Consider the following 24,176-nt stretch of genomic DNA (forward strand, 5'->3'; position numbering starts at 1 on the left):
GGAGAGCAATGTGTTATCAAATTGAGTAGATGTGTATGGGATGTCTACAGTAACAAAAAGGGATTTTCTGATTGCCAGCATTTTTGTATCACTAGATAGCCAAGAGAGATAGATCTTCTATTAAGTAAGGCCTCCAAACGATGTTAACTGCATTGAAAGACGAAAAGAAATGCATAAGAGATAGTTGATATTTCGGCCATAAATGGAAGCAGGCATACGATTCCAAATGGGAGCTTTTATATGAGCTTAATCACAGAGAGTTGTTTTGATTTTTAATTTCTTTGCAGGGCATTTGTATCTGCGCTTCTTTTCCGGTGTTGCTACACTGTACATTATTTTCTTATTTAGTAGCCAATCAGAGGCATATTTCTCTGTTAATGCTTAATTTCTCCTTGGGGCTCATTCAGAACCTGCCGGTCCGGAAACAACATGCCGGTAAGCTTACCGGCACTATTGTTTCTGGACCTGCACACTACAACTCTGTGGGCAGGTGAAGTACCGCCTGGCAGGTCAGACCTGCCGGGCGGAATGACACCCGCCTGCAGAGTTTTCACTGAAGCACCGGCGCCGGTGCTTCCGTGGTCCCCCACTCCCATAGAGTCCCATGGGACTCTATGGGAATCGGGTTTTACAATTTACCGATGCCTGTCTTTCCGGTCCCCCATGGTTGTAATCCCCCAGTGTTACCGCAAAGTCAGGCACCGATAAATCATTACGGATTCGGCGGCGACCCACAGGTATCACCGGCATGGTTACCGCCGGACCTGTAATGAGGCCCATTAACTGGCATGATTTGAATATTTTTTGCAGCAAAATTATCTTCATTGAACCTATCAAAAACTGTAATTATGTATTACTTGACTTTGTAATGGTGCACTTTCACCAACATATATCTTGGGGTGTTCTAGCATATATTGGCATTTTTGGGCCGACTGTGTACCAGATTAGTTTTATGGTCTTCTGACAACACTTGGACAAATGATTACCTTCTACTCCCGACTTGAACTCTACAGATTATAAAATTTCTACCTGTAGTGTAGGTTCTGAAAAATTATCTCCAGCAAATATAGCATCGTGATCAGGGAACATGTCCTTTTTCCACTGCTTTAACCCATGATTTACAGTGTTGCCCTTTATAATTTACCAACACTCTGCTCCTTTGCCAAGTGAGCCTCCTTCGAGCTGCCTGTGAGGTAATTTTTCAGGGAGGGCAAGTCTTGCTTAAAGTCCAAGTTAATTTCTGTCCTCAGTTTCTCCAAGCTTTTGGTAAGGCCTTATTGGTGTGATGAATTCTGCGGTGTCTTCACAGAAGCCCTGCCTAAAATCTCCTCCCAGATGGCCAGGAAAAGGCAGACGATTCTGGATCCTATCCCTGGAGGTGGTATACATCAGGTGGATCACCTGGTAGGAGAAAGCCACCAGAGGAATAGGGTGACTCCATTAGGAGAGAGACAGTATTCATCTTCTTTGGAGGGGGAGACTTCCATAATGCCAGAACACCTAATGGCGTGCTGCCAAAATCAAACTCCACTTCCCAAAAGCACCCACAGTGTTAATAGTAAAAATCCTTATGGTCAACATGAGAACAGAGTATATCAGGCTCAAAACCTCAATGCCATTACTCCTGATATATGTGTTTCACCCTTTTTTGTATTGAATTCTGGAAACAAGAATCCAGCAACAATTACTTTAAGGTCCTTTTCTAAAAAATACAGTCTATAAACAAAGTAAGTTTGATAAGGTTGAAACTAGTACCTATAAAAAAAAGCACAGACATTAGAGACTTCAAGTCCCATAATGCCCTAGCCGTACATGCAGAAAAAGCAGAGAAATGAAGACTACAGGACTGCTACTCTTGTGTAGCGGGTTATGGTGCCGAGAGCGTTGTAAGATTGAGAAGCTCAAACTGCAGATGTCACACAACGGGAAGAGCTGAGGTGACAGGCTGCCCTGTAGAAGAAAAAAGCTTCCTGTTCCCTGTTCTCACCTATGGTGGCTGGCGAGCATCAGGGAATGCCAGCAGTGAGGCAGGCTCCTTCTGTGAGAGACCCAAGTCTCAGGAGTTTAACCGGAGCTGTCAATGGCTCCGACTACGAAGACCAAAGAGGTTACAGCAGCAGCTGTGGTGAATAAAGCGGACGCGCAAGGAGAAGCCGGTGAGTTGGCCTATGAGAGTTGACCCCAGAGTGCTCTGTGAGACACCACTGGCTGTGTGCAATTGCTATTTATAACTGTCATTGTCAAAGGCAAGAGCAAGATTAAAACTAAACTGTATTCCACATTGTCAAAACCAAGAAAAGGCAATACTGAAACCAAACTGTAACCCACATTTCCAAAGCCAAGAAAGGGTAATATTGAACTGTCATTAACAGAGCCAAGAGGGTGCAATGTTGAAATCTAACTAAACCCAACATTGCCAAAGCTAAGAGGAGAAAATATTGAAAACCAATAACCATAAGCCTTGGCTAAGTCAAAGAAAGATTGTTAAAGAGAAAAGGGGAACCAGTTTACATAAAGCAAGAAACTTGTATAGGACATCTTATCAGCAGTTACCTGGTCGATAGTGGAAACCCAAAGGGGGCATGAGAGAAGTCACCCTTGTGGAAAGTATTCAGCAAATCAATAAGTGAAATAAACAACATCAAGGAGTGTTGTATCCTCATGGAAGAAGTTGCTAAACGTCAAAGACTTTGTTAATTTTTGAAGTTAACCTCATTAACCCCATCACTCAGTACTTTTAGTAGTGGTAGAAGTTATTTTATCCTAGCAGGTGCGTATTGCAGTAAAGGGCTTGTTAGTGTTAGTCCTGGCAGGTTAGTGAACCAGGAAGAAGACATTGAAGTACTACATTGTGGTGAAAGGTTGTGGCGGAAAGTGGCAAGGACTTTGTTTGATGAACTGTGGTAAAAACCCTGACGAAAACATTGTTATTTTTTATAAAGAAGTATTGTGAAGCAATTGTCTTTCCTAAAAAAGAGAGGTTCTATTGAAGTGCTCATTGGAAAAATGAAACGAGGACTGTTTGTTTAAAAAGCAGGAGCTTGTGGAAACATATATTGGCTGGATGATGAACTTTGTCTAACTCAGAGATAATCCAAGTGTGAAGTGAAACAGAACTTGGATGTTGAAAGGAACTTTGGGTTACTCATGAAGAGGAATTTAACCATTGAAAATAACTTTTGCTAATTGGAACTTTTATTGAGAAAATCCTGCATCGAGCCTGGACAAGGGAATCCGGCCCTGGCTAGAATTACATTTGGTTACAAAGTGTGCATTGGAATTTAATTGCTATTTTGTTGAACTTGAACAGCCATATATATTCCTGTATGGTTTTGTTGTATGTCCAAGTGTGACTTACAGATACGTTTTGATGTTAGAGTGTTTTCCTTAAGTCTTAATTTTATAGGCAGGGACACCCTCATTAGGTAAGGAAACGTGAGACGTTTATCTCATCCTTATAATTTAATAAAATGGCTAAATTTACTAAGTTGTCCGCCTCCCATTTCCGACCTCTCACGTTGGGGACATCATCCCTCTCATTGGGTGTGCCAACTTTTGCCTTTTGTGAGTTTGGAGAATTTGAGGAGGTTGAAGGCATCTTGCTCTTCTGTAGATGTATATTAATCCCTTGCTTTTGGCTCGTTTTGGTCAGTTTCCGAGATCACAGGCCAGCCTTGATGCAAACTTTGGCCTATAGGGATACCACTTCATTCACCAGCTCCCGTAGTAGCATTTAGTTTTCTGACAAAGCTCTGGTGCACCAGTCGGAACAGTCATGTTTTGTGTATAATTCCAATACAAACTCTATAAACCGAAGGATCACTGTTAAGGTTTCTCTAAGGGCAGCCTATTTATTTATTTGTGTCATTTGATTGCTAGGAAGGAAGGAAGGAAGGAAGGAAGGAAGGAAGGAAGGAAGGAAGGAAGGAAGGAAGGAAGGAAGGAAGGAAGGAAGGAAGGAAGGAAGGAAGGAAGGAAGGAAGGAAGGAAGGAAGGAAGGAAGGAAGGAAGGAAGGAAGGAAGGAAGGAAGGAAGGAAGGAAGGAAGGAAGGAAGGAAGGAAGGAAGGAAGGAAGGAAGGAAGGAAGGAAGGAAGGAAGGAAGGAAGGAAGGAAGGAAGGAAGGAAGGAAGGAAGGAAGGAAGGAAGGAAGGAAGGAAGGAAGGAAGGAAGGAAGGAAGGAAGGAAGGAAGGAAGGAAGGAAGGAAGGAAGGAAGGAAGGAAGGAAGGAAGGAAGGAAGGAAGGAAGGAAGGAAGGAAGGAAGGAAGGAAGGAAGGAAGGAAGGAAGGAAGGAAGGAAGGAAGGAAGGAAGGAAGGAAGGAAGGAAGGAAGGAAGGAAGGAAGGAAGGAAGGAAGGAAGGAAGGAAGGAAGGAAGGAAGGAAGGAAGGAAGGAAGGAAGGAAGGAAGGAAGGAAGGAAGGAAGGAAGGAAGGAAGGAAGGAAGGAAGGAAGGAAGGAAGGAAGGAAGGAAGGAAGGAAGGAAGGAACTTACTTCTGACCCTTGTGGAAAATGGTAGCCATCTTGAAATCCACTAGACTGCAGCTGTAAGTTAGCTCCCGGGACACATTTGGGAACCATCTTGGAGGGGGCATGTATACATCTTATGCCTCTTCTTCTCCACTTCCTCCACAGGGAACCAGGTAGAATAGCAATGCATGACACTTGATCCCTCAAAGCTGACTATACCAAGTAGGGCTGATGGGATTTGTAGTCCAAAATATCTGGTGAGCCAAAGTTAATTTAGATTCCATCTGAACATCAGAAATTCACTCCTAATCAGCCGACTGGAGTACATAAAAACAAATGGAGCTAAAACTCCTAATGTCTTGTGAGCTGCTGCAAGATTAATTAAAGAAGAGAAACTATGCATTTTTTCTGTTATTTTAATCTAGTCCCATATTCCCAGACTCCTTTTGGTGTTTTCTGGTCTAAGCTAGAGCTCCTCTCGACTAGACCCTATTTCTTGTAACAAACCATCACAAGGGTTACCGAAGGATTTCCTAACACACCTTGTACCTCCCTTCTTTTGACTGTTCATCACTTCCTTTATATCTCTATAGAGAGTATCTGCTTCCGCATTTAGAACTCTTCGAAATATATTTAAGTAGTTCCAGATCCCCTACTTTTGAGTGATGGAATGCCCAGTTCGTATCCCATGGCCGCACCAGGCAGCGGATTTGGCAGTTGTAATACTCTCCTCCAGATTAGTGTCTATATTACTGGCAACAGGTTCAAAATTGAGAGATCATATAACTCAATGCCATGAATTAGTTTTGGCAATATCTTGACTTCATAAAATGTTAAGGCTGGCAAGATGGAGCATTTACCAAACTTTCCATCCACCTTACTAATCTGGTCAGCCCCGCCCACCTGGTGCCTTCCTGCTTGCTGCTCTTTTTCACCACTTAGCAAGCCCCGCCCACCTGGTGCCTTTCTGCTTGCCGTTCTTTTCCCTACTTAAGGAGCCCTCCAGCCTCTTTTCCTTTGCAGTTAGGGAGCAGGTGTAAGTGGATCTAGGTCACCTGGCCTAAGCACCACCCAACTTCTTAGCGTTGCCTCTTCCTTCGTGCTCTTAACTCTTAGATCAAGGGCATCTCTTGCCCGGGCGTCCAAAGTGAAGGGCAGTCAAAGAAAAGGGCAATTCCTGTTTGGACATGTTCGGACCAGGAGGAACCAGGACCCGAACCCTGCTAAAACAGCAGGTAAGCATGCACCAACATGTGTTTATACTCTCTGTCACGACAGGCCATCCCCACACTCTCTGGTCCCCCTATCTTGTTCCCTTGTGCCCCCCCCTTCCTGCACACAGGAGTCTGTCCTGATACATTCTGGTTTCACCATCACCGCCTTGTGGCCAATGCTGGATTTTACTTTTATGGATTTCATTCATTCACGGTGCATCACCCTTTCTCAACTCTCATGCTGGACTTCCTTTGCATCTTGTACTCATGGTGGCCCTGAATCATGCTGTTCCCATCTTCATCTTGTATCCTGGCTTGCAACATTATGTGTTACTACTGACTTCGCCAGTTGTATTCGCTCTCCCCTCTTGCTTCTCCACCCTTTTTGACTACTTACACTCTGTTCTCTCCTCCCCTCTCCCTTTTCCTATCTCCTCCCCTTACTTTCTCCTGCACACTTACTCTTCCAGAATTGTCCCTGGACCTAGTATGATAGCAACCTCGTCTGTCGCTCCCCCTTCCACTTACTGTTCCTCCCCAGCTCCTCCAGAACTATCTGAAATGTCGTCAGGCCTAGTATGATAGTCGCTTGTTTTGTTCCTCCCCTCCCTTTCTGCACCCTTCTCCCTCACCTTTTGTTTATCTCAGGCTCTACCGGAAATTTCGTCAGGCCGAGTACGGTAGTCGTCTGTCTTTTTCCATTTCCTTCCCACTCTCCCCTCCCTTCCTTATCTATGTCTTAGCTCTTGCACTATCTGAAAGTCGTCAGGCCGAGTACGATAGTTAATTTCACATGCTTACTGTTCATGGCCTGTAAGAATGTCATTGTATTTTCCCTTGTTCCTTCCCTTGCCTTGAAGCGCTTTGAAACACATTGTCTATAGGCGCTATGTAAATAAACTATCATATCATATCATAACCCTGACGTTTTAGATAACAGGTGCTCTCTAATGTCGGCTTTGTTAGATCTACAAAAATCAGGAAAAGCCTAAGTGAATGAAATGTTTCCGTTTCCAGCTTTTGTTTCCCACTCCACTACGGGAATGGTTTCAGTTTCCTTTTTCTAGTGCACTGAATCACCTTCATTTTGTTGGTATTCATAGATAGGGCGTTTGCATTATCAGATCATTGATTACTTTGTTCTGTTTCCCTTGTAGGCGCATAAATCTACAAAGGCGCCATGCCTACATTCTTGGCACCAGTGTCGTTGAAAATATCTCACCTGTTGCTATTTTCACACCTTTAAATATGCTGATCATGCGTTTATCACTCGACGCTTTTTGTGTACACTCATTGCATGGACATCTAAATACATTAGTCCTGTTTGCTGGTTACAACGTTATACCCTTATTTGATGGGTAACCACCACGTGTCTCTATGTCCTTAAAGCTGCTATACAGACCATTAAAAGGCCCGAGACCAAGTTAAAGGGTCAAGTGAAACAAGAGCCTTTAATGAGGCCTCTGGGACTTCTTCTGCCATTATCAGTTGATATTGCAGGCTTTTGAGATTAGAAGCACCAAAGCACTCAGCCTGGGTGCTTAATTCTCCAAGCAGGGAAAGTTTATGTTCCAAACTCTGTGCGCCTGGATCACAAACATGTTTCCATCCTTGGAAACAAGGTAAATGTGGCCTTCCCGGGAAATAAAAAGAAGCGGCCAGGAATTTGAGCCACTGAAGCCATGGATAAAGTGAAGTAACGTTTCAGCAGCACACACTAAGCATAAAAAGAAAAGAAAAGAAGGGTTCATTGATTGCTCAGGACTGAGGTGCAATATCAATAGTTATTGCCCCCATTCATGCAGCATGTTGGGCCATGATGTCCCCTCGCCCCCAGATGCTAATGTTTGTGAGCACTCTTTGTACTGCAAGACATTAAAATAGTCACTTGCTGCAGATCGCCCAAGATCGCTACTTAAGATGTCATACAAAGAGTTAGTTGCTGGACGAATGAACAGAGACGCAGCAGTTATGGCCTCAATAACGCGTCAACTCTCAAACACATTGCAAGGGTTTTTATTATTTTTGTAAACAAACAAAAAAAAGGGTCTCTCAAATGGCTGCTCCTCTCTTTCTCACCTAGAGACAGGCATTCCCTCCCTAAACCAGGCACCCCTGGACACTGGGATGTTCACTAGATTTCAGTAGCCCCTACAATCTGACTGCAGATGATGACTTAAAGGTAAACACCTTAGCTATCTAAACTCCCTCAGGAAACAATCTAGAGGGTCCCTGCTCTAAGATTCACCAAGAGGGAATTTTAAGATATTTGTGCCTTCCATACACTGAAGCCCCAGTCGGTCCTATCCACTGATGCTCTACCATTTGTCTCCCTGTTTCTTTCTGTCACTCTCCCTTTTCATCCTACTACCCTCCTCCCTCCTACTCTAACCAGCATTCTCCTTTCTCTCCCATACTCTCTCTCTTCTGTCCCTTTGCTGTTTCTCTGTCTACTTCCTGCCTCCATCCTCTAATCTTACCTCCTACGTCTCCCTCTTTTACTACTCTCCCTACTACTTCTCTCCACTCTGATGCACTATTCTTCCCTTTTCCACTCTACTACTCCCCTCTCCACTCTACTATTACTCCCCTCTACACCCCAATACTACTCTCCTCTCTGCTTTACTACTCTCCTCTCCTCCGACTGCTCTCCTCGCCACCTACATCTTCTCCCAGTCGCCCTCATTTCGCTTCCCTCAGTCATCTTATCAATCACTCATGACTCTCCTTTTATCATTCTCACACACACACACACACACACACACACACACACACACACACACACACACACACCCCCACCCCTTTCACTCTCACTCAAACACAAGTTTCTAGCCTCTCTCACCATCCAATAACTCAGCTTGCACCCTCTGGTAATAAATATTCTCTGTGCCCCTCTGCTCCATACTGCCCCTGCTTGGTGTTTCGGTACTCCTGCTCCTCCCTTGACCTCGCCCGAACAACCTATACCATGCTGTTTCCTGCCCCCCTTTTCATCTACCCCCTTCCCCAGGTGAACCAATATCTTTCGTTTCCTCAGAGCAGGTGTTACAATCATCATAATATTCAAAAAGGGTCTGCCGTGTGGTTCGCTATGCTTCTCGCTCGCTTGACTCTCTCCCTCTCTGGTTGTCCACTGGATGATCTGTGGTAACGCTGCTGCATTGTATGTTATGTGAGATACATAGAAATACACTGGCCAGAATGGTGCTGTGCAGGCATGGGGTAATAGGCAGTGGTACGCTTGGCACAAACTGAAGGGACAGGGAATGGGGCCCTCCTAAATGCCACCTTCTCCCTCAAGAGTAGGGAGGCTCTGACCTCCACCTTGATAGGCCTTCCTTCCTTGCGTGAGAGGCTTCTACTCTCCTCTTGACATGGTTGAGTTACTGACCCTGCTACATACAAACATGTTGTAGTTACCATTGCTGCATGTGGTGTCCTATTGGGGCCGAAACTATGATGGGTTTGCCAAGGCTGTAAAATCACTGCAGACATGCAGTTCATCAGACATACGATATGCAATAAAACGATCACTGCATGTTGTGTTATCAAGATACTCCATTTCTTTGCTTTTTATAAACTATTAAAAAATGCATCTCCATCCCAGAAAAAGCGATGGAAATATATGTGAAACATCAGTGGTTGGTGACTAAATATACACCAGGGTTAGTAATAGCCCTCCTAGGCATTCTCACCTTGCTTTGCATACCTCCATGCACAAATGGGGCCGCCAGTGAAGGTGTCAATTATGTCATGAAAGGTTTTTCTATACAATGGGGTTGATGCAAAATGATCTCCAACTTTTGCGTTGCGATAAATTGATGGGTACTTATAGGTAGAGGTGGGATAAATTACCGCCGGCCAAATGGAATTCACGAAATTCCCCCACAATTCCGTTTCACCGGCTGGGTGTTTTTTTTCCGCCTTTTTCACCACATTTTTTTTGCAATTTTTATTTTTATGTTTTTATGCAGAAATATAATTTCTCCCCCAAAACCTTTTTTTCCGTGGGTGGGGTTCGAAATGCAAACAAAAACGGAAATTTAAGGGAGCAAAAATGAGATTTTAGAAAAATAAAATGTTGGGTTGGAAAATTCGACAACCTGCCAAGTGAACGCAAGTGAAATTGGTAGATCGGGCGAATTTTTGCTTGGAATCCACCAATTTTTCTGCAGAATGAAATTTCACCCACCCCTACTCGTACCCTTCCGCATAATCATGCTGTATTTAGCACATGCAGGATTTTATGGCAAATACTGCATGCAGTGCATATCGTATTTGATTTAAGGATATGAAGGGGCGGACGATAATACAAGCAGTATTTAAAATACCATTTGTTTTTACTGTTAAACTCTGAATGACCACCCCAGGGTCCTTGGAAACGTCTGAACATGTGCCTTTCTGCGCACTGTATCCCACTCATGTTCAATAAATATCTGTGTTTCATAAATAATTGCATGACACTTACATTGTGAAACTGTCCTTTGCAGCTACTTCACAATGACTCAGACGTTCAACCTTTAGAGCGTTATGTGACTTATCTTCAGACCACAGGATATTTTCTTTCCCATTCCATCCAGTGCACGTTCCTGGAGAGGACTTTGGTATGCTATGCTTCCTCCTCCATCTTCCTCCCTTCTTCCTGGTTTCCCAGGTGTGTGGCTTGTGAGGGTTCATAGCTACGGCTAAGCTCACAGAGTGTATTGCTTGACTCTCTGAGGGATGTAGTCTTAAAGTTCTGCTGCAAGGAGACATTGGGCCTCATTATGACTCTGGGGGTAACCGCCTGAGTAATTTTTATTAGTACCCGGCGAGAGTCAAGCAGAATGTAACACACATTCTGATTGGCTCTCACCGGGTCCTTACCCGGCTGAGAATCCTTCAATTCTTAGCCAGGATTCCAGCCGCCTTGTCCTCGGCGGGGGGCGTGGCAGCCCCTCAGCCAATGAGGAGGCTGGAAGCGGGGCCAGTTATTTTTTTTTCCTTCCCTTCCCTCCCTCCTTCCTGCCCTCCCCACCCCACTTACCTGCTTGCTCCTGCCTCCCCGGTGGGGGACGATAGCAGCCTCCAGCAGTATGGAGACTCGGAGCGGGGCCATCCCCGCTCCGCGCCTCCACATGGCTGGAAGCTTCCATCGTCCCCCGCCGGGGACGCAGGTAGGTTTTTTTTTTTTCTTTTTCTTCCCCTCCCTCCCAACCCCACTTACCTTCTGCTTCTTTTTCTTTTTCGGGAGCGGATGCGCTGGGAACACTTGTGTTCCCAGCGCATCCGCTCCCGATGGCTGCCCGGGAAAGGGAAAACGGACTCCGTTTTCCCTTTGCATGGCGCCCATTTTCTTGGTCGTTTCTTTTTTAAAAATGTTCTGGCCCGAAACGCTGCAGTGTTTGAGACAAAATAAAATGCTTTCAGTGCCCCGTCGCGCACATAATGCGGGCCGGGGCACTAATAGCAATATGACCCTTGCGGCGGGGGCATTACCTGAGTCGGTAATGCCCCCGCCGCTCTGGTCATATTGCTTAATTCTGGCGCCCAGGAATGGGCAATTACCAGGACATTATTGCCCCGGCGGATCCGGTAATTGCCCATTCCCGGGCTCCGAAAAATATCACTCCCCATTCCCATTTGAGTCCCATTGGACTCAATGGGAATGGGGAGAACGGATGCACCGGCACCATTCATCAATGGTGCCGGTGCATCCATCAAGGTCTGACGGGCTGAAAGGCTCCCGCTCGCAGACTTTTAGTTTACTGTTGTTTCCGGACCGGCAACCTTGTAATGAGGTCCATTGTTGGTATCCAGTAGACTCCTGTGTCTTTTTCTTAATATGTAGAAACTGTATTAAAAAAAAAGGTCTTGCCTATAGTTCGCTCCGGATGGATAGGGCACATGTTAAGTCCTCGCCACTGTCCCAGGGCCAGCTTGTATACCACAAGTTCAAATTCCAGCAGGACTGACTCAGACCTTCACGCTTATAAGACGCTTATAAGGTCAAAACATGTACTGCCATTACTTTGAGTAATAAAAACAGCTATTATTACAGCACTTAGAAGCGGGAGGAATCTTGCATGATGCTCTACATAAAATATATATTATTCCATAGCAATGAACCCCGATGGACTGGGGCGTTACTGGGTCAGGTAATGCCCCGTGGACGAGCTAGCTCGGGCCTTAACATGACCCGCAGGCATAAAAAGGCCTGGTTAAGTCCCTGCCCAGAGGGTTTTATTGCCATTACCACATGGCATGCTTACCTAGTTGGCCGCCATGGTTAAGGGAGAAGGGAAGTACATGTAGTCCCTCTTCCCTTGCCATAATGGTCATTGCTGCAGCTGGGTAGTGCCAGAACACTGAGTGTTCCAGGTGCCGGCGAGATGCCAGGTAGCTTCAGGTAAGTGGGGTGAGGTTCGGGGTCTGTGGGGAATGGACATGGCCGGTGGAAATTGGGGTTTTGAGGATGGAGGCCTCCCGCCTCTGACGAGGCTTGGAATGTGCGCTTTACCATGATGTAAAGCCCCCATTCCGAGCTTCCTGATTGGCTGGGAGACCCTGTGTACCATGCCAGGGTGCTGACACACAAGGCATGCAGAGATTGTGCTACTTCTTTGCTCTGACTCGATACAATACTGCCTTTTCTAAACAACAAGATCGAAAGTGCTTTACCTAATGTGTTTAATTGTATTCCTTGCGTGTAAAAGGCCTTGGCATCAGTGCACTAACACATGTTGGATTCCATTGCAGCCTGAACGAACGTGACCACTTGTTGAAGAGACTTGGCAGAAAAACTCCTCCAAGCCTCTTTCGTGCACATTCTGTCCAGCAGAGCGTCTCATGTAAGTAGCTACTGGTGAATAATGCAGCGCACGGGTCTCGCAGGAGTCAGCCCAGACTGGCATGCTTTGTTTCTTTGTAGTTTAATTAAAGCTTGGCGGCAGTGGAACTGATCTGGGGAGCGGGCGCCGAGCTGCCAAGGGAAGGGAGACGGGTTCGGAAGTGGAACCGTGTGCCTGGCCCCTGGCTAGTAGTAGAGTTTGCGTGTAGGTCATTCTGAGAATCTCCCCGGATAGTTGCGATAGACGCCATTCTCCTGTGGCGACCTGGCCTGTCTGTCTCTCCTTATCTCTGTGCCCTTCCCCTCCTCGCCCCACTTCCCAGTACAGAGGCAGTCTCCGGGTGCTCCTGCCAGACACACAGGTGAGCCGTGATGTGCCAGGAAATCGCTAGCAAAGGTCAGATGGCGCAGGGAGGCCTGCGAGCTAAACTTTCGCGTTCCAGCCTTATATGTTCTTCCTCAGGAGGTCAGTATCCCGCGAGATGCTATTTCGTGGGATAGTGGACATATTGTGGAATTTTTAGGCGCATACAAATATATTTCTGATTGGTTAACACATGGTGCGATGTCTTTCTGGCTGGGTTCTCTGTGTCAAGCTCCCTCTATTCATTATGTGGCCTCCACTTGCTTTGGGATATCACTGCCAGGAGACCTCTCTCCACGGACTATCCTGGCTAAAGTTGAGGAAAGTGGAAGCCCAAAACATCTCGGGCCCAGGTTGCACACCTGCACTGGCCCCCCGGCAACCCTTGCACAAGGGGACTGTTTCTGTATCCCTACAGTCCCCACTAACACTGGACACCTGATGTCTGCACTTACCCTTGCACTTGCCACCAGCTAGCCGCATGTTTTATTTATTGTCTTTATTTACTGTTTATCCTATGCACTGCACTGCTCCACTGCTCCCTCTTCCTCCCCCCCGCACTTCTCCCTTTCGCCCCTCCCCTGCACTTGCACAATCTCAACGTCACCTGGCCTAGTAAGATGTCTTCCCTCCGCCCCCCCCTTGCCTCATCGCGCCTTAAACACTTGTGTATAGGCATGTTACAAATGCCATATAATATCATATATCATATTGTGTAACCACTCTTTATGAATAAGGTTGTAATGGTAAAATAAATGTGTTACTTTTAATACCACTTGTTTTTAAAACACCTCCTAATTATGAGTTGGGATTGAATGGGGGTATCTGCCGCATTGGGTAAATAGCTACTACTACATGGAATAAGTACCCCATAATTACCCAATGAACTACTTTCTATGTACCTAAGCCATAAACATCCCATGTGATCACAACTCATAATAGGTTGTATTTTAAAAACAAGTGGTATTTAACATAGAACACATTTAATCAATTCTGCCATACACGCAAGGAGGCCTCGGGTGTCGTAAGAGCACAGTGGGCAATGGTCTAATATGAATAAAGTGTCCAATAAACGCAAAACCCGAGAATAAAATCGATCTGCTTATAATAGCATATCAGAGACTTCAATGTCACAAACCTCTGACACACTGAACTTTCTCTCAGGTGCAATTTAAAGCTTCATTTGCCACGGGGAGTTTTTTCTTTTGGAATTAAGGATTTTAGTTCTGTGTGCTACTACTGCAAAAAAGATTGTAGTTGTTATCGTAGCACAATCCTTATCCTAGCAATGCATGACATTGTCTTGGGTGTTTTTGTGTGTTTCTGGCATATGTTCATATAACATACCCTCATCAGGGTTGCAGTCTGCCTTTAAGGCTTTCACACACAAAGGCCATGTTTGATATCAAGTGAGGTTTCATGGCTTGTGAACTACAAAGAAAGGGCATGTTTTTTGCTACTTTTGCCACAAAATCCTCTTCAGCATGGAAAACTGTATATCGACTAAATAAGATATCACTGTAGCAGTAGAACGGCACCTGCACTCGAGATTGCGATTTTTTTGTTGTTTTTTAAAGTAGTGGCTTCTAGAGATTTGATGAAAGAAGAATTTCCGTGATGCATTCTGGCATACATCCTCTTAGTCAATAGACACAAAATGATGATGACATCTTCAACACGTTTCACTGCTGATGGGGCAGCTTCTTCAGGCGGGAATTTTAGTTAATCTAATAAAAAGAAAAGAAATGTGACTCAAAACTATGAAACACTATCAATTGATCTTTTTAGATTCCCATGTTCAATATTCAAAGTTTTTAAAATCTCCAAAACATTGTCTAGATCTGCAAAATCATTTAACAAAAGACCCTCTTTTGGATTAAGAAAAGCTAAAAGAAGGAACTTTATAAGTTCAGGTTTTCTGCCAAGAAAACTGATTTTTCTAACAAAGAAAGTAAATGATATAATTGAATGCAGGATGTACTACATATGACAGCATGCTATCATCAACATCAAGTAATACACAGCCCCTAATGGATACCAACATATTTGCACTGGGGAAGGGCCATTGGCCAATCAGGTGGGTGGAACAGTGAGCGAGAATATACATTCTGCGCCCGCTGTACCAGCCACCCTAGGCCGTTCCCGAGGTGGCAACATTTTATGTGGGGAGACAACAGGAGTTTCTCCCTGTTGCCTCCCCTTCCCCCACCCCCGAAAACGTTCCCAACTCCTTCCCCACCCATCTCTCCATCCCCACTTACCTGGAAGACTGGAGTTCTCCAGCATGGGGTCTGGCATGGATTCACATGCTCATGAATATTCCCTGTCGTTAGGCTGGGAATCCTCGGTAAAGAAAGAAATCAGTTTCAGTTTCGTTTCTGAACTGTCTTTCTCCTAATAACCAATCACTGGTCTCTGGGTCATACTGCCACCAGCCAATGACTGCCCTCTACCTAAGCCCCTCCTCTGGCAGCCATCTTCAGATTTTTACCGCACGTTCAAGTGTTGGGAGTCCTCGTGCTATAGCTCTCGAGCTTTTACTACGTTTTGTGTTTTTTCAAAGAGTTAAACCTCATTTTTTTCGGTCAATCGAGCCTCAAGCTCCACCATTTCTACTTCCGATCAACGGGGACCCGTTTCGGAATTTTCTACGCCCCTCAAGGGCAAAGTTTCTGTCAAGTGCCGCTTCTTGAAGGATTCCAGAAGATTCTTTGAGGCCTACCCCGCATAGACATGGCCCAGGAAAAAGGGAGAACGACGCCCAGATCCAAGCTGTTCAGGAGCTGCCCTGGATGCGGATTGCAGAATGTCTTCAAGGAGGACAAGCATTCTAGATGCCTCTACTGCCTTCACGAAGACAAAACGCACGTGGAAAAGGACTGTGCGTTTTGTCGGAACGGACCAAGAAGGATCGGCGGATCCGCCTCACCAACTGGCTGGAGGGGAAGAGCCCAGCAGCAGGTGAAAAGAAGAAGAGGTCCGAGTGGTCTTCTAAGACGTTTGAGGGCGCCCCGGCGATGGGGGTCCAACAAAAGGCAAAGCACCGCGAGTCCGCTGGTACCGGGAGCGCCGAACGGTCGGGCTCCTCGGCTGCCAGGCAGGGCGCACTTTCACCGATGCCATCAACCACGAGCCAACGCTCTGGCTTGGGGAAAAGGAAGCCGGAGAACTGGGTAAGCTTCGGGAGAAGCCCTGGTTGATCCCGACGGAGACAGCCGAGGGGGAGCGAGGCAGCGACTCTCCCTCCAAGGTGAAGGCCTCGTCCAAAGTCGTCAAAGCTTTGATTCACCCAGCTAAGGCCTCTATCGAGGGAGTCGTGGCGGCCCTGGTGAAGCCTGTGGAGGCTACCCCAGTGGAGGCGACCTCAGGGCCCACAGTTTCCCTGCCACCAGCGGAGGGAATCCTCTTTTCAGCCCATCAATAAGACCCCCGTGAAAACCCCGGTGGAAAAAGGGGGGGGCGGTGGTCATCACAGACACAGATACAGCCTCTGAAGAGGAGCAGCTGAAGTCGTGAAGATCCTGGACAAGAGGTCCGAGGAAGTCCGGTCCCAAGGGAGGGATCCCGACCAGGCGGACGAAGAAAGCGACGGTGACACCAATGAGGTTCCCGCGAGGTGGAGGATTCCACCCCCCCATCGTCGTGCCCATCGCAGCCGGTGCCTGGGCCACAGGGCAGCTCAGGAGCAATCTTGATGGCTATCCAGGCCTTGTGCACAGAGATAAGGACAAGGTTGCCCTTATCCCTAAGAGATGACCCAGCGGAGCCTGGACCGTCGGGAAGCCCTCCAAGCAAGCGGAGGAGAACTCATCCCCCACCGCCCTTCCAGCCTACGCGGCCCTCAAGGCCTTCATCTCCTTCCCTGGATCTGAGGGATGACATGGGAACAGAGACGGCTACGACGGGGACGGATGACGACGGTGGCGACGATGGGATGGGCCTTCCATTACCACCCCCTGGGCTTCCCTGCCCAATGAAATTGGCTCCTTCCATGCCATGATCGCCAGGGCATCCGATCTCTTTCAGCTCTGCCCGGTGGAACAGAAAAAGGAAGGTTTCCTCTATCAACGGCATGAGGCCAAGAGGAAGACGGTCCTCTCGGTCCCGTTGCTTGACGACATCTGGGATGAGGGGCTGGAGCTCCTGAAGAACCGATATACGACCCCTGCCAAGAGAGACCAGTACGAGAAGAAGTACCGGGTCCCGGATTCCACCCCCATGTGCCTTAGGGTGCAGCCGAACCCGGATTCGGTCGTCTCGGCGACGGCCAAGAAGAAAGCGGTGGGGGCGACGGCTTCAACTTCGACCTCCCCGCCGGGCAGCGAAGGGAAGAAATTGGATGTCATTGGACGACGAGTAAAGTGGGCAACGCCCTTGCGATTGTGGCCTGCTACGGCAGGGAGCTGTGGTTTAAGATCGCTCCTCTGCTGGACTTCCTCCCGGAAGACAAGAGGGCTGAGGCCCTGGAGATACTGCAGGAAGGCAAGGTGGCGTCGGACCACCCCATAACAGTGGCCACAGACATTGCTAACATCGGCTTCCACCAGATGGGCAACAGTGTTTGCCTTCGCCGGCGTGGTTGGCTCAAGGCAACCGATTTCCGCCAGGACGTGCAAACCAAAGTTTTGGACATGCCTTTCGACGGAAACAACCTGTTTGGCAAGACAGTGGACGAGTCACTTCAGGCATCAAGGCCTACACGGAAACGGCATGGGCTTTGGGAGTTTTGCAACAACGACGGACGCCCTTTTGGAACTCCGGAGGCAAGCAAGGTGCCTCCAAAGGATTCGGCGGCGGCTCCTTGATGTACCACCAGGCAGCCCGCTCCTCATTACAGGAGGCCTACAGAGGATGCGACAAGTCAGGAGGATCTCGTCGTCGTTGTCAAGGAGGCCAAGGCGGCAAGGCCACTACCAAGCAGGACTGAACCGGCCGTAGCGTCAGGCCCCCACCTGAGCACCCCGTTGGGAGGCCGGCTGGCAAAGTTCGTCAGCGTGTGGGAGTCCATCTCCACCGACCGAAGGGTGCTGGATACCTTGGCACACGGGCACACTCTCGAGTTTCTAAAAAAGTGCCCCTGCATTCCTCCCATGGCCAGGAAGGAAAACCACGTCCCTCAACTGCTGCAAGTAAGGGCGATGCTGAAGAAAGGAGCCATCAAGCTCGTTCGAAAGAGGCTCTGGGTCTCCGGAGTGTACTCACAATACTTCTTCGTAAGGAATAAGACCAGCAGCTGGTGACCCATCCTGGACCTTCATCGCTTAACCAAGTACATCAAGTCCCAAAAGTTCGGGATGGGACAGCTGGAGGTGGGCGACTTCCTATCCTCGCTGGACTTGGAGGATGCTTACTTCCACATCGCCATTCTAAAAGGACATCGAAAGTTCCTCAGATTCGTAGTCCGAGGATGGCACTACCAGTTCAAGGCCCTCCCCTTCGGATTGAAGTCCGCACCCAGGGTATTCACCAAGTGCCTAGCACCAGTAGTGGCACGGCTGCGCCTGCAGGGGATCCACGTCTACCCCTACCTGGATTATTGGCTCATGCAATCAAGGACAAGAGAACTCGCTGTCGGACACACAGCGAAGACCGTCCAGCTGCTCACAGATCTGGGATTTTCCATCAACTACGCAAAATCCCACTTGGTCCCATCACAAGTCACACTGTTTCTGGGAGCCAGGCTCGACACAGTGGCGTGATTGGCCTCTCCATTGGAGGAAAGGACAAAGGCCATCCTGGGCAAGGTGCAACGACTGTCGGCCATGGACGTGGCCGGGGTGAGGTCCATAAAGTCCCTTCTCGGGATGATGTCTTCGTGCATCTACCTTGTGCGCCTGTGCAGGCTGCGGATGCGTCCTCTGCAAGAGTTACTCGACGCCCGTTGAATGCAAGCGGCGGGCAGCTTCGAAGACAGGATCTCGCTCAACGAGACCTTGTGACAAGCGATCCGGTGGTGGGGCACCCGCACACATCTCGCTGCAGGGATGGACTTCCAGACCCCCGCACACCAGGAGACGGTGACGGATGCCTCCCTGGAGGGATGGTGAGCGCACACTGGAGATCTCCACGCAAGAGGCCTTTGGCTCCCGGAGGAGAAGTCACTACACATCAACGTCCTGGAGCTCCGAGCTGTGTTCTGGGCCCACAGGTCATTCCTTCCGTCCCTCAAGGTCAAGGTGATGAGGATCTTCACCGACAACACCACCACGATGTTCTACATCCGGAAGCAGGGAGGCACCAGATCTCCAGCCCTATCCAAGGAGGCCCATGATTTGTGGCATTGGGCCGTCGACCAAGGGATGTTTCTGGTACCCTTACACCTGGCAGGAATAAAGAACACCATCGCTGACTCACTCAGCAAGGAGCTACTCTCGTGCCACGAGTGGGAACTGCAGCAGGATCAAGTGGATCTGCTATTCCAATGATGGGGCAATCCCCAGATCGACTTATTTGCGACGGCGATGAACGCCAAGTGCCGGAGGTTCGCCAGCAGGTTTCCCCACCCGGGGAGCATGGGCGATGCCTTCTCATTCCCCTGGGATGGCCTGTTCCTCGATGCGTTCGTGCTGTTGTCGTTGCTGCTGCGACTCATCAACCTACTCAGACGGTCCCGGTGCAGGATGATCCTCGTCGCACTGGCGTGGCCGAGACAGATATGGTTCCCGGACCTTCTGGATATGTCAGTGTCCCCCCCAGTCAAACTGCCTATGGACGCGGATCTCCTCTGCAGAGAAGGAGGCACCATCCTCCGCCAAGACCCAGGGTCGCTAAACTTGCAGGCCTGGCTCCTGCAGCACTAGAGTTTGGAGGGTATGATATCCCGGTGGACTGTAAGGAGGTGCTTGCAAAGGCCAGGGCGTCTTCAACTCTCAAGTGCTACGGACACAAATGGAAGAGGTTCTCTGTCTGGTGCCATGCACAGAAGATTAACCCTCTGCTGTACTTGTTATCGCTGGCCAAGGCGGGGCTGGCCCATGCCTCCATCAAGATCCACCTGGTAGCTATCTCCCGCTACACCAGAACTCCAGGGCGCTCATCCCTGTGGTCCCATCGCCTGGTGAAGGAGTTCATGAAGGGCCTGTTCCGATCCTTCCCGCCGGTGAAGGCTCCGGCCCCGGCGTGGGAACTCAACGTGGTGCTGACCAGGCTCATGGGGCCGCCATTCGAACCTCTGCATTCGCCACCGTTGAAGTTCCTGTCGTGGAAGACAGTGTTTCTTGTGGCCATCACCTCCGCACGACGAGTGGGAGAGATCCAGGCCCTCTCTTGTAAGCCCCCATACCTGACTTTCCACGAGACGAGGATGGTGTTGAGGATGCACCCCTCCTTCATGCCCAAGGTGCCGTCAGACTTCCACCTCAATGAGCCCTTGGTGTTACCTGCTTTCTTCCAAACGTATTTGTCGCCGGCTGAGAGGACTTTGCACTCGCTGGATGTAGCTAGAGTGCTGAAGTTCTACGTGGACCGCATGATGAGTTTTCTCAAGACATCACAGCTGTTTGTGAACTTTGGACCTGTGAACCAAGGGAATGCCCTCTCAAAGGCTTCCATTTCCAGATGGCTCTCTGGCTGCATCATGCACTGTCATCGTTTGGCAAACCGACCGTTGCCCGGCTGACCGAGAGCCCATTCGACCAGAGCGATCACTGCTACCACGGCGTTCCTATCTGGTGTGCCCCTGCTGGACATCTGGAGGGCTGCTATGTGGAGGTCGACGCACACCTTCACGAGATTTTACTGCATCAACCAGGATTCCAGGGAGGAGTCCAGAGTCGCCCAGGCAGTGATGCGGAACCTGTTCACCTGAAGGTGGGCCTGGTGAGGAGGTAAGAGATGCTTAATGTTGAGTGATGAAATGCTTAATGTTGAGCCTTGCCACCTCCCGTGGTTGTGCATGTGTATACTGCTATGTATTCTTGTATTCATGAGCATGTGAATCCATGCCAGACCCCATGCTGGAGAAAGAACAAGTTACTTACCTGTAACTGTTGTTCTGCAGCATGGGTCTGGCATGGATTCACATGCGAACCCTCCCTCCTACCCCTCTGCGGCTCTTCACTTAGTCCTACTGCCACTTCTCGTGCTACCAAATCTGAAGATGGCTGCCAGAGGAGGGGCTTAGGCAGAGGGCAGCCATTGGCTGGGGGTAGTATGACCCAGAGACCAGTGATTGGTTATTAGGAGAAAGACAGTTCAGAAACGAAAATGAAACTGCATTTTTCTTTACCGAGGATTCCCAGCCTGACGACAGGGAATATTCATGAGCATGTGAATCCATGCCAGACCCATGCTGGAGAACAACAGTTACAGGTAAGTAACTTTTTCCTTTCATGCTCCCGTCCGCCATGTCTCCAGCTCCGGCCACCATAGAAATGAAAAAGGGACTTGGTACCTTATCCTTATGGCGGCAGCCATCTTGGATTTATTTATTTATTTCCTTCAGCGATTGGCATCACTTACGGCAGCCAATCTTGGAAGGAAAAAATAGGAAGCCATTTGCATCCTGGATGATCCTCAATTGCTTTCACGCCCCAGCAGGGGGTAAGGGGTAGACATGGCTGGTAACAGGCCTACCATGGTTTGGGCCATTGCTAGCTATGTCTGCTCCCCCATCCCCACCGGGGCGTGAAAGCCATAATCTTTTCATTCATGAATTGCAAAATGACATATGTTTAATGTGATGACATCTGTTTGCGACAAGCCATCTGTGGTCAATACCATCTAATAAGTTATTTTAAAAAATACAGGTTCCTTATAAATAGTTTTCCTTGCGCCTTGTTATAGTGCTAATTGGTCCCAATTAGTCCTCTATGGTAATATTAAATTATCAACAGGGCTGCAGTGGTGAACTGATGTCCTGCCTTTTAGGACCACTAGTATGCACAAAAATTCTCATCCACTGACAACTCTTACTGCGCCACACATAATTGTTTTAGAGTCAATAGTATATTAAAACATTTTATTCGTAACATTGCCAACTCTCCTACAAATTCTTTTTAGTGAATCAAACAATAATTGTCAAACAGAGGCATTTTACAAAATCATGAGTCAATTTATTGAAAATCCATTTGATGTTTGTCCATGGGTTTCATCCAAAAGAAAGCCGACACGTGTTTCGCATAGCCCCTGTTTCTACTTTAACAAAGGCTGAGGAGCTTCTTCATGACCAATGCATATATGTATTGTCCAAACGTGTTCTTATTCTAGGTCGATCCTAATGCAATCCAGTCACTACCAATGTTGTGTTCCAATCTTGTCAAGCAAATTGATCCAAAGGTTTCGAACAACCAAAGCCTTATGCTGATTCCAACTGTACCATCTTCACACAGGGTCTATCCTGTCTGCACACGCAGCCTTTCGGCATCAATCAGTGTTTTCGTTTGTCTCAGCCACATTGATGTTTGGCCAATTTCAGGCAACTGTCTCATGTGTGATGGCGCTGAAATATTTATCCAGTACTGTGCAGTGAATTGTGGTGCAAAAAAACAAAAAAGAAACGGTGTGTCCCAGGCCCTTGAAACGTGGTTTTAGCGAGCCTTCCAGTTGTGTTCCTCTGGTCGAGACCCTTAAAGTTAGCTTCATCTGGCCCTACGACCACATTTATGTTTAGTCGATTTGTGAAGGGGCTGAAATCCAGGGCAAAGGGTAGGGTGTCCAAATGTTATGTAGCCAGTAATGTCCAGAGGGTCCTAGCAGGTAATTATGCTACATTTGGTGCAGACTGGTGCAGCAGTGTGGAATTGTACAAGGAACAAACTGACAGATGTTCTGCTTTATGTATAGAAATGGAGATGTGCCATCTTTTTAATGTCTTTCTGCCTAACAACACATGTTTTGCATAATTTCGCAACTTCTAAAGGTGGAACAATTTAACAATTGCACTCTGGTGGCCAAAAATAGGAAAGCCATGAAAGGCACACTACTATGTAGTAGACACATCCTAATTTAAATAAAATACATAATCGACTGTAGGAAAGTATGTGTGAATTTCAAATTCGCTGTACCATATTCTTTATTAGTTTATGTGTACATGGTCTGACTCCGTCCCCGATACCATATGTTATGAACAAAAATATGTAAATCCTTATGTGTTTGATATCATAAGCAGCTTATCACAGAAGACTGGTCCAACCTTCAAAGTATCATGTTAGTCTGCTTAGGCCACACAAAAGGAAATCCATGTTGCTGTTTCCATAGCTGCAAATGCTTCCACCCTGGTCCATCTTCTTGTGGCCCAGGGGGCAGATGATATGAGTGAAGCAGTGAAGCTGCAACTTGTTAATTGGGCATAATTGAATCCGGGGTTGCAGTCTTAACTGCTGGTCTTGGGAAGCTCTTGTATTCATGGGGAGGAATGTGAGGCAATCAGCACTTGGAGATGGAAGAGCTTCATTGCAGGTCCGCCTTGTGATCCCCGGCAAACAACAAAGACACTATGAAACACTTCTGTATAGGCGCGTTATAAATACGATATCATATTTTGTGTTCTTTAAAGGGGACATGAAAAGAAGTTAGCATTGGGAAACGCAGATGCTCATTACAGAAGGGGACTGCAACCTGCGGCTCACCAGATGTTTTGGACTATGAATCCCTTATCCCTTACCATTAATTATGCTGGCTAAAGATACGTTGTAATCCAAAACATCTGTCAAGTCCAAGGTTGCAGACCACCTTGTATATTTGGGTTCTTTTCCAAGGAATACAGTGTTAACATGTGTGCTCTATGTGGAAAAAAGCAAAGGAATAGTCATTGGGGATGGAAGGGTCCATTCCAGTACAGCCTTTTGGTAATGGTTTTGGTCATAGTCAACCCGTTTATTGTGAGGCCTTGCTTTTCAGGTGGAAGACAGAAAGAGAACCAGCATATGAAAGGATTCAATAAAACACATTCCTGCGGCCTTAGGTGGACAGAACGTTCTGAGCTCTTGTTGTCCACCCATAGAGCAAAAAATAATGGGCACATCAATTAGAGGTGGGCTTGAAGGAATTTATGGCACTGCAGCCTTGTGATCTCAGGCAAACATTACATGCAGAGCTCTCATGCTGTAACCAAGGGGACGAATGGCCACAATTAGCACTGAACACTGAATGTATTATCACAGACCATCCTTCTGATCTTTAGCAAACAGTATATTTTGAGCTGTACTGCTCCATTAGGAAACATGGCACACAACACTGTCCCTCATCAACCTCATCCACAATTTCCAACAACCCATCCTCCAAATGGAGACTAGCTTTTCCTTCTTTGCCCCATAGCTTGAAATGGGGTATTGCACATATGCATCTCAAGACCGAGGGACTA

General features: G+C 47.5%; 1 protein-coding gene across 3 annotated transcripts in view; it reads left to right on the forward strand.

Moving 5' to 3' along the window:
* The window catches only part of ATP8A2 (ATPase phospholipid transporting 8A2), a 3,773,191-nt gene that overhangs the window by 3,664,559 nt on the left and 84,456 nt on the right, over nucleotides 1–24,176 (forward strand). For all 3 annotated transcript variants that reach the window (XR_011284127.1, XM_069639892.1, XM_069639893.1), the window contains one exon: nucleotides 12,420–12,511. Coding sequence is in view for 2 of the 3 variants with exons in the window: in XM_069639892.1 (XP_069495993.1) it covers nucleotides 12,420–12,511 (92 nt within the window). In the remaining variant the exon portion in view is untranslated. The remainder of the gene's footprint in view (nucleotides 1–12,419; nucleotides 12,512–24,176) is intronic.

Source organism: Ambystoma mexicanum, chromosome 7q (genome assembly GCF_040938575.1).
Source record: "Ambystoma mexicanum isolate Mex_15411 chromosome 7q, UKY_AmexF1_1, whole genome shotgun sequence".
Classification (NCBI taxonomy): domain Eukaryota; kingdom Metazoa; phylum Chordata; class Amphibia; order Caudata; family Ambystomatidae; genus Ambystoma; species Ambystoma mexicanum.